The 11133-nt window shown below is 31.4% G+C and overlaps 1 protein-coding gene across 1 annotated transcript; it reads right to left on the bottom strand.

Annotated features, from left to right (window-relative positions):
* Nucleotides 1–9756: 9756 nt before the first annotated feature.
* Nucleotides 9757–10451, bottom strand: LOC100527896 (START/RHO_alpha_C/PITP/Bet_v1/CoxG/CalC ligand-binding domain-containing protein). Its single transcript, NM_001248394.3, has one exon. The coding sequence runs from the start codon at nt 10422–10424 to the stop codon at nt 9924–9926; it is 501 nt and encodes a 166-aa protein (NP_001235323.2). The 5' UTR covers nt 10425–10451; the 3' UTR covers nt 9757–9923.
* Nucleotides 10452–11133: the final 682 nt, after the last annotated feature.

The following is an 11133-nucleotide window of genomic DNA, read 5'->3' as shown; positions in this document are numbered from 1 at the left end:
AACTCTTGTAGCAAAAATGACAGAAGATAAATTTTTTAAAAAAGGAAATTAGGAAAAAATGACACCTTTTTTCTTCAACACCGAACCTGTACTCATGTACAAAACAAAATAAAGGTAAAACACTAAAAAAATGAAGCTTTTGTGTTTACGAACCTGTACTCATGAAGTTTTTGAAATAAAAATTGCAACTTTAATGTGTTCTTCCACCTTTTTTGCATACAACATGTCAAAAAATATATTGAACCATTACACCACCAAAAAAGGACGAAAACACAAAAAGCTGGGCATATGAAGCAATGAGCACGTTGGAGAAAGCCCAGGAACACAAAAAAATTTAAACTTTTGTATTGCGAGAAGTCAGAAAACAAAATAAAGGCAGAACACTCAAAAAAATTTAAGCTTTTGTGTTTACGAACCTGTACTCATGGAGTTTTTGAGATAAAAATCTCAGCTTTAATGTGTTCTTCCACCTACTCTGCACATAACATGGCAAAAAATATATTAACCATTACACAACCAAAAAAGGACGAAAACACAAAAAGTTGGGCATAGGAAGCAATTAGCACGTTGGAGAAGGCTAAGGAACACAAAAAAATGTTAACTTTTGTATTGCGAGAAATCAGAAAACAAAATAAAGGCAGAACACCCCAAAAAATTTAAGCTTCTGTGTTTACGAACCTGTACTCTTGAATTTTTTTTGAGATAAAAACGCAGCTTTAATGTGTTCTTCCACCTTCTCTGCATAAATAAACACACGTCTTCTACCATTGTAGTTCAAGAGGAAAAAAAGAGAAAAACAGAAGAAGAAGAAGAAGAAGAAGAAGAAGAAGAAGAAGAAGAAGAAGAAGAAGAAGAAGAAGAAGTGAGAAGTGAGAGAAAGGGGTTAGTGCACAAATAAAAAAAAATAGAAATTAGGAGTGAGAGAAAGAGATCAAAAGAGAATGGGAATGAGTTAGGAATGAAATGGGAATGAGAAAAGAAGAGATGGAAAAAACCGGGCAGGACACGTGGAGAATGAGAAAGGTTGGACGAAGTGAGAATGGGGATGGGTAAAGAAGAGATGAAAAAAATGAGCAGGACACGTGAAGAGAGGGGCAAAATAATGGGAAGGGGAAAAGAAAACATGCAAAAACGGAGATTTGAGGGTTTATTATTATTTTATTAGACATGTGTCATCATGAGAAACAACAAGCAGTCAGGACCTTCTTTATATATAAGATAGAGATGATATGATTCCATTTGACACTGCTGCAAAACCAACTTTCATGGCACATCCCAATGCTATGATTAGAGACAGCAACCCTTCAAATTAATAGGTAAATATCCCAATATTAGCTTTGATTGAAGGATTGTTTCATACAAATTTAACTGCGTGAGTCTTTTATGTTAAGATGACACTTAACTGGGGACAAGATACATACAGCCAAAATCAAAGATTAGAAAAAGAAAAAATACATAACATACAGTGTCCAAATTGAACTCCAGTCAGCAGAACTCATACTAACAACGTATTAATTATATTTTATACCTTCACACCAGCTGGCAAGGAAAAAGGAAATTAAGCAGCTTTTAGAATGGCTTATTATATATATCACAAAGCCATTGGCTATAAATATAATGCTTTTTTATTTTCAAATTGCTGTGGTTTTCTTTTTTTATCAAAAGAGGATTATAATTAATTAAAAAACTTGGGTATAATTTTTTTTATAATAAATTTGCTTTTACATGTATATATATAATGACTAGAAATTATTATATGATTCTATATGTTATGATCCAACAAATCTTTATCTGACGACTAATAATCAGATTTTTAATTTACTGGAAAGACTTAAAAAACATATAACTCATCATAGGAACCATGTAGTAATTTCTAGTACAGTGACACTTAGTTATATCACTATCTTACCATGCCAGTCAACTGCAGCTAGGCTTATTATTGTCCATTCCTTTTAGAAAAAACTTTCCCACCTTCCACATTGTACGCTGTATCTTGAACTCACATCCCAAGGAAATAAAAGGAGTTTCTCCCTAGAGTGTCTTGTTTTTTTTTTATTTTTTTATTTTTATCGAAACATCTGTTTAAACCTTTCCAAAATCTAAATGAGCATGCAGACTTATTAATAGGTAATTAGAGTTTCTCCCTAGCATGTTAGGTTTATTTATTGCTCTTCTGTTGGTGTCTATCTCAAATCTGATCTACACCTCATGCTGAGGTCAGTTTACATTTTATTACACCTATTTTCCTTTGATTTCAGAATTTTGTATTTATGATGAAATTATTGGGTCCTATCATATCATTATGTTTTTCAGAATTATGCCATTTTTGTAACTTTTTTTCCACAAAATTACTACTATGGTGCTTGCAAAAGATTAGTATGATTTAATTCATTAAACATAATATTGTGATAGGAGTGTCATATTCAGATATTTGAACCTTTCGATGGTTTCACTCAAGGGAAGGGTGCACTGTTCAAACTTAGTTTTTTGCACATGAATATTTTCTTTCTAAAATTTTCTCACTACTGTCCAACATGCTATCTATTCAAGAAAGCTGGCCATTTTGACGATCTTAATTAGCAAACATGAATTTATTGAGAATCTTATAGGTTAGTATTATTAGTTATAGCCTATCAAAAATGTTTTATTAGTGCAGTAAAAAAATGTCTTATTAGTCATGACAAGATGAGAAGACGTTGAAGGGACCATCTAAGAATGGCTAGGGATATAAACATAACTATGTCATGGATTCAGTGTTTTTATCTCATCACTATCAGCATTGCACAATTAATACGCAATGACATTAGACACGTTAATTATAATTATAACTTGTAGTATGAGATTCTAGCTTTAATTTCTTTTGCAAGTGCTACTTATTACAATCATTCTCTGTTTTTTCTACATATTCTTTTAACATTCCGATATAATTTTCCGTTGGATATTACTTATCTCACCTCATTATTTGCTTGTACCATGGATGTCCCTAATGCACTTGGGTGCAAATATTTAAAAAATTATCTTTTCCTTTTATTAGTTTTGTTGGATTTTGTTGAATTTTTGCTACTTTGTAAATGATTATAAACAGGTTATTTTTTTGAACTGTTAATGCATAATCTTGGGCTTAATTTTGTTTGTGGTTTTTATGTATTTGTATGCTTGGCATTGTGTGTCTTTATCCTGCATGTTTTGTTTGTTCAAAAAAATCAGGATGTGTTAGATCCAAACTGCCCACACAAACGATGTGCTCCAGGCGGGGATAAACCTTGGCAGATAACTGGTTTTGCATTGCAAATGATATGGGATATAAAATGGTTTCAGGTATACCCAAAACACTTTTATTTTTGTTTAGTATATAATATAATGTTATCATAGTTGTAGACTCAATATTCAGAAATAAAATATGAATGTAAGCCTTATTTTATAGTGAATTGGATTAGGGAATAGAGATACTAAGAAAAAGAAAGTGATAGATGCCTGATATACTAAAAAAAGAAGAAAGAAATGGATATAAAATGAGGTAAATAGAAATGAGAAGGAAGAAGAGTAAATTTACGAAATATAATTAAAGAGAAATGTTAGAAATATATTCCTAACATGGATTCTATTATTAATTCTTTTAAAAAGCATTTTTTTAAAAAAGTACTATTTGTAATATTTTTTTTTTCATATTCAAACTTAGAATTCTAATAAAACTTAACCAGTATGTTTAAAAATTAGAAGAGACAAGTGAAGTGAAAGAAGGAACTTAAACTTACTTTGAATATTGGCAAGGCTTTGATCAAAAGTTGAGAATTCTTCAGCGGTGATATAGACTGGGTTTCTGGTGGGGCCATTCTGAATGGCCCAAGAACAGTCTTCATTGAGGCTAAAACAAAAGGTGAACGAATGGAGACTAAAGCGGGTGGAAATATGAGAATAGGTACAGAGATACTATAATAGACCTTCTAGGAATGAAGGATAACTTAAAGGGAGATTGGGAAGATTTGAGAGTTTTAGAGAAAGAAATGCAGGAAAACATTAGAAAAAGGAAATGTATGGACCGAATGATGTGATACGAACAAACAATACCAGATGCTAGTGCTAGAGAAAGAAGGGGGGAATGCCAAGGGGTTTAGCTTATCAAAGTAGAGAAGGTCGAAGGGGTTCAACTTCTCTGGCACAGCATAGCGGAACTGACTATAACAAGGTCACTGACTATAATTTTCAAATCAAATGACATCAAGCAAACAGGAAATAAAAAATTTAACCTTATAAATGTCAAACCAGTATGTCCGTTTCACATGGTACATGACTCTCAGCCCTGATAGTATAGGACTGTGGAGAACAACATCCCTTAGACGGGGTAAACGAGAGGCAAGATCCAAAGTACGACCACTTCCAACAGATTGACCATAAAGGATGATGTCTTCCTTCTTAGCACCATAGTTCTCTTCCATATACTTATATACAGCTTCAATGTCAGCATATATATTATGCTCACTTGGCTGTGAAAAATATCCATATTAGTTTTCTCATGAGGTTGACTTCTTCCTACTGAGAACAATAGAATTAAAGGAAAAAAGTTTATAAAAATATATAAAATCATGTTTATAACTTTTTTTACACTTTTTATAAGTTTTGGGGCCTATGTATAGAAAATTGTTCCTTCGATAGATTTTTTTGTTTGTTGACTATCAGTATCAAATCACGGAGTAGGTCATGTCTATATCAAACTCAACTTTTTGAATTTCTTCCTTGTTGGCTGCAACCTTATGGCTTACATCCTCATTTTCCTTTTTTGCTTCTTCTGTTTCTGTCTTCAGCTTTTTAAGAGTATGAGACAGACTCATGACTATGGATGTGGCCTTTTCCTCATTTGTGTTTTTTCCTTGTAATTTGACTCCTCAATCATAGAAGAAAGATGGTTTGTTGTCTTCTTCGCATTCGAAAACTCAGATTTTGCTTGAGCTTTTGCAGATTCTGCAGTTTCAATTAAACAACAACATGAAGCAAATTCTTTTTGTTACCTGAATTGCCTCCTGTACCTAGAGTACCTTCACTATTTGGTGGTTGGGAGCTACATTAATTTTCCCATAATGATTGGGCTTTTAAAATTGTAGTTTTTAATTTTATTTTTTATTTCAGTTTAATTTTATATACTATAACCAATTAGAAATCATATTAAGAATGAATTTTTAAAATAGTTATTATAAAATTTAATAAAATTATCACATGATCAACTTCTCCACCCACAAGTATATGACCTCATTTTATAGATAGGAAAATGTTGACATTGGTTCTAAGAGTTCATTTTACACATATAAAGTTAATAATTTTTTGTTAGAAAAGAAAGTGTTTATTCCAGTTTTGTACTGTAATGATGTTTTCTTTTCCCATAAAAGTTGAATATTTTATGTGCTTAAAATCAACAACTATTAAAATGAAATATTTTAGTGTGGAGTGGACTTTGATGAGGTGCTTGCAAATAATTTTATTTTATTTGGCTGAATTGTTTTTTTGCGCATATTTTTCCTTCTATTGAGGTTGACAATTGACATTTGCTATGTGTCTATACTATGGTGCTGTAATTTGATTACTTGTTATTTGGATGTTACTATTTGGCACTTTCAAGTTAACCTTCCTTTTGTGTTTTTCATGTTTTAGGATCCTGCTGCTGTGGTTGTGGATCATTCAGGATATGCAGTGTCTGCTACTGAAGGAGATCATACATTGATTGCTAGTGATGATTTTATCAAGTCTGACGTCATATTTGCTAAATAACTGCATTATGCACAGTGAGCGTTTTAGGCGTTAACATAATTTTTTTCTACACCATGCTTTGCGCTGCTGTTTGAGTCCATGAAGTTGTTTTTGTTTCTTTCCTTTCACTTTTGGTCCTTTGTTTTAAATGGCCTGACACTTGTATGTTACTGGCAAATGCTTCTTCTACACTGTAGTATTAATTTGTTATTTTCTCGTTACATGCAACAGGCTCCAGTACTTTTCCAGGGAAGTGGGCATTCACTAAATCCTACCAATAGCCTGATAATATTTTCTTCATCGTATTTCACATGTTGTCATTAGGCTTATTGCATTTATAAGTTATCGTTAGCTTGGTTTCACTTTTTCTTTTGTGTGTTTCATTTTAGGTGTTGAAAGTTCTCTCTGCATCTCCTACAACCTTTTCTGCTAATCCAAAATCTAAAGTGACAACTCCTCCATCACTCACTGGAACTTCAATTATACAGGCATGACATTATTTCACCAACCAATTGTGTGTGTGTGTTGTTGTACTCTTTGTCTTTGAACATGCCCTAGTTCTTATGCTTTTCAAATATGCAAGCAAGGCTTGATTCTTAATGATTTGGATTAGTATAATTTACAGCAGTTATACACAAATGTATTTGTTTCAGAGTATCTGGTGTTACTTTTAAGTCATTAAATATGTATATTCATATTATAATATGCATATTGTTATTGCCATTCCTGAATACAATTTTTTCTTAAAAAAATTTATTAATTCTACATCGGTTATTAGAAAAACCGATATAGAATTACTTGTATGTTATACGTAAAATCGATGTAGAATGGTTGTAACTGGGGTGACATTTTATATCGGTTGTGACCACAAACGATGTAGAATGGTGACCATTCTACATCGGTAGTTATAAAAACCGATGTAAAATGCTTGTAGAAATATCACATTCTAAGACGGGTTAGAAACACGACCGATGTTGAATGAGTCTAATTCTACATCGGTTCGAGGGCACAACCGATGTAGAATGGTTAGGATCCTAAGACGGGTGTGCTTCGAGACCCATCTTCGAACCCAACCTATTCTAAGGCGATTCATCAACCGATGTAGAAAGACAACGTAGTTTCAACATCGCCGGCTACAATGATGCGTGACAACCGATGTTGAAAGGTGATTTTAATCGATGTAGAAAGCATAATTTGTAATAGAATAAATATTTATCTTATATAATTAAAAATTATAATAAAAATATTTTTAAATACAAATAAATTATATTATAATTAAAATTTGTAATAAAAAAATATTTTTAAACTTATAAATTATATTTTTATATTTACGATAAATTAGTATTTTAATTATTAATAATTTTTTTAAAAAAAATATTGAAATTCAAGTTAGAAATTAGATTATTGAAAATGATTAATTAAAAGAGATAAAAAGTTAATTTAAATCATCTTGTTGATATTGAAAGCATGAGAGAATACATTATACTCATGTTAGGATCATATTTAAATTTAGAACATTATATATATATATATATATATGAAATTAGTTTCAGAGATATTTAATAATTGTTTGTTAAACTGATTTATTGATATTGATACATAAGAATATATCATATGCAAACTAGGAGAGCAAAATTCACTTATTTCATGACTTCATATCAGGAAAGTATTCAAATAATATTAAATATGAGGAAGAATAGAACAATGAGAGCACATCTAAACCTGGCCTTTTATTTTTTCTCACAATCTTCTTACTCCCACAAAATAAAACTCGTGCAGCCTTGTGTGGTGCTCTCGACGACCTCCCACAAACCTTGTGCCATGCTTATTGTTTCCATTTTAATTCTTGAGTTTTTTTTTCTCATGCAATTGTATTTCTTATCCATCGTGACTTAAAGCCCCAAAAACATAATCACACTAATCAGTAATCATAGTATCATACTGTGAGATGAAAGAATAAGTAAATATATGTTTAGAAAAAAAAACCTTATTTTTAATTTTAACATGTTTATCATCAAGAGGGGACACTTTCCTTTGATTTTAAGGTACATGCAAGTAATATATATTGATAATGCTTGTTCACTCCAACAAAAGTGCAGAAGGCATGAGGCATCATCATATCTTATTTTTGTTTCTAATACGGTATCAAAATAATCTAATGACACTACGTTACAAAAGATGATATATAGTAATGTGTACTTCAAACCTTTTTAATAGTTTTCATCATTGGTTATCATTTTTTCACAAACTGTTATTATTTTCCTAATAATTGTTTATAGTGTTTTTCAAAATAAAATTTAGTCTCAGACACACTTGCTAAAGAGAAATAAATGAATAAGACTATGCATCTAATAAGTCCTAGGTAGATTTCCATAAAAAAAAAAGTCCAAGGTAAACAACATAATAAGACCTTAAGCATCTAACAGGTTATAGCCAAACAATGTAAGACCTACTCAAATACTAATTTATAGCCAAACAATGTAAGACCTTCTGAACACGTTAAATTGGACCTTCGAAAACCATCAAATTAATGGAAAGAAATTCATCCGTCAATGTTGGTCTTTTACATTTGAATGGCCAAGATGTTGTAGCTAGGTATGGCAATGGAGCTAGGCGAGCCTGATAGTAATCCTTTTTCACTCATTTCGTTAGATACAAATTCAACCCTGTTCGTTCAAGAGATGGAGGTCCAATTTAGAGACTTGGTCCAAGGAGAATATCAAAGCCGGTTTGTTAAGGCGTTTTTCAATGGCAGATTATAGCGGCGCCAAACAAGTATCACAATGGTGGTGTAGAACTTGCAATCACTCCGATGCTCAAGCCAATAGAAATGTTAAATTGAGTAAAGAATGGATTAGAGATTCATACCATAGCTTTATGCTTTTATACTTTTAGTTATTAGCTTTATGCTTTTATACTTTTAGTTATTAGCTTTATGCTTTTATACTTTTAGTTATTCAACTGTTAATAATGCTCTCGAGTTGTCATTGCTTGTAGTGCACACCTACTTTATCTGGGTCATGTGCGAAGCGCGAGTCTTTTACCCATGTCATTGAGCATCATTGATTTGGATATCACAGCCCGTTCAGAATAACATTGCCCATTAGCGTCGACTTAAGTCTCTTTGTTATTGGGTCTTTAGCATGTCCGGTCCTTAGATTATTTCCAGAACAAATCCATACTCATACCCTCATTGATATCAATGAATTTTATGAATTTATATATGCTGATAACTATGAATACTTGTTAAAAGATAAAATTCAAGAAAAATATAAAAAAATTTAGAACATCAGTTTATATTAAAATAACTAATGTACAAACACATTTATTTTAAAAAAATAAGACAATCTTATATTGAATTATAGATAATTAAATAATTTTAAATTGTAGATACACGCACGTATGAGTATCTTTCTCTTATAGTCCCTACCTGTTTTTTTTTTTAAACCTTATTAATATGTAGGATGAGGAAAACAAAATCCTTTTACTTCGTCCCAATCTAAAAAGTAACAAATCATCAAAAAATAATTTGAAGAGCAATTATCAAAATTTGGGCTAGTTTATTTAAATCTAATTGTTGAAAAAAGTGCATTTTTTTAATAAAATAAGTAAATTTTTGTTTTCGTAGTTTGTTTATTTAAATTATTTTTAATCAAAAAATAATTTTTTTTACTTATTTTAATAAGTAAATCTTATCTATTTATTAAAAAATATTTTTTTAAAAAATGTATTTATTTTAAAATTATTTTTTTAAGTTTAAACAAACTGTTTCTTTATCTCTTATATCAAAAATCTAAATTTGATGAAATAAAAAATATATGAATTACATAAACAATTAACATAAAAATATTTAAACTGTTTTGGGTTATCCTCTATAACAAGTTTTATTATCACTATTATATTTGATGGTTAAAATTGAAATTTGATCTCTTATATATATATATATATATATATATATATATGTAAATTTAAAAATTTCTTATAGTATTTTTGTTAGACGACCAAATCGGTCCCTTATGATTTTTTAAACTAATGGTATCAATTCTAATTTACAAGTCATTGTCATATGCCATTAAGTTCATCAATTAATGTGATAAACCAACAGAGAAAAATTAATTTGATGTAAATAAGAAACTCTAATACAAGAGAACAAACTAGTATTTGAGACAATCTTATTTCATATGCTACATAGCACTAGCCAAACTTACAATTTCGTCCTCCATTTTCAGGGCCATAAGCTGAAGCCCCACGTGGTACTTCCTAACCAGATCCTCAAGCACCAACCCTTTGACAGGGTCAACGGCAAAGGACCATTCCAACAAGCATCCATTGGAGTCATCATCACTTAGGACCCTCATGGTTGACTCGTACGATCTGAATCCGATATTGTTGTCGACCATCTCATACTTCAAACTCAAGTCAACATCATGAACGGCTACAAGCCTTTCCTTTGACCAGCTCACGCTCCCTGAGCCGTTGGATGATGGAATGGAGGATCCGGCACAGAATCGTATGCAGCCAGGCTCACCATTAGATCCGTGAACCCCGTAGCACGTGGCGAGGGAGGGGAACCGTTTGTGGAGGTTGAAGAAGTCCTTTACGAGAGGCCATGCTTGTTCCTTAGTGGTGTTTCTCAGCTTCGCTGAAACCTTGCCTTCCCATCTTTGATGCATATCATGTTCCATTTCGGTGCAAAGCAAAAACAACAAAGGCTGAAATCCATATATCCTATATAAATTTAAGAAACTTTTTGCGACACCTGCCAAGTTGTTAAGTTTCCCAACTTTTGAAACTTTTTGCTAGCTTTAAGTGTCACTATCTGAAGGGTCCTGTTTTTCTTGTATTTACTGATTTTGAAAACTTTTGGGAAAGAACATTCACCTAATTCGTTACTTTTTCTTTCGGTTGCACTCACCCCATCTTTTTTCTTGCCTGATAGATCAATTAAGCTATTTTGTTAAAGTGAAAGCATTTTTTGCTGTCATTTAGCCAAAAAGAATCTTTCTACTTTCTTGAATAAAAAAACTTATACTTTTGTTGTTAATTGGTAGTGAGGTTCTACATTACAATATCTTTCATGTCTAAGTTACTCTGATTTATGTCTATTTGTTGATTTGAGTTGATATGATCCATCATCTGTTGTTTTACATACTGCTTTTATCAACATTGGACATGTGTGTACATTGTATTAATTAAATTCTGTCGTTACTTGTTCTGTTACAGGGAGTAAAAGAAGAAACATGGGAAGCCTTTATAGCTGATGTGTTTTTTCCTCGCAAAAGGTGAGTCATTCATGATAGATACATAGAAGTATTCTTAACATTTGTATGGAAAAATTAGGATGTATTTTGCATTCAAAAATTTACAACACCACTAAATAAAGAAAAATAGATT

This window comes from Glycine max, chromosome 14 (genome assembly GCF_000004515.6).
Source record: "Glycine max cultivar Williams 82 chromosome 14, Glycine_max_v4.0, whole genome shotgun sequence".
Classification (NCBI taxonomy): domain Eukaryota; kingdom Viridiplantae; phylum Streptophyta; class Magnoliopsida; order Fabales; family Fabaceae; genus Glycine; species Glycine max.
Note: the sequence above shows the minus strand (reverse complement) of the source record. Positions and strands in the feature narration are given on the sequence as shown.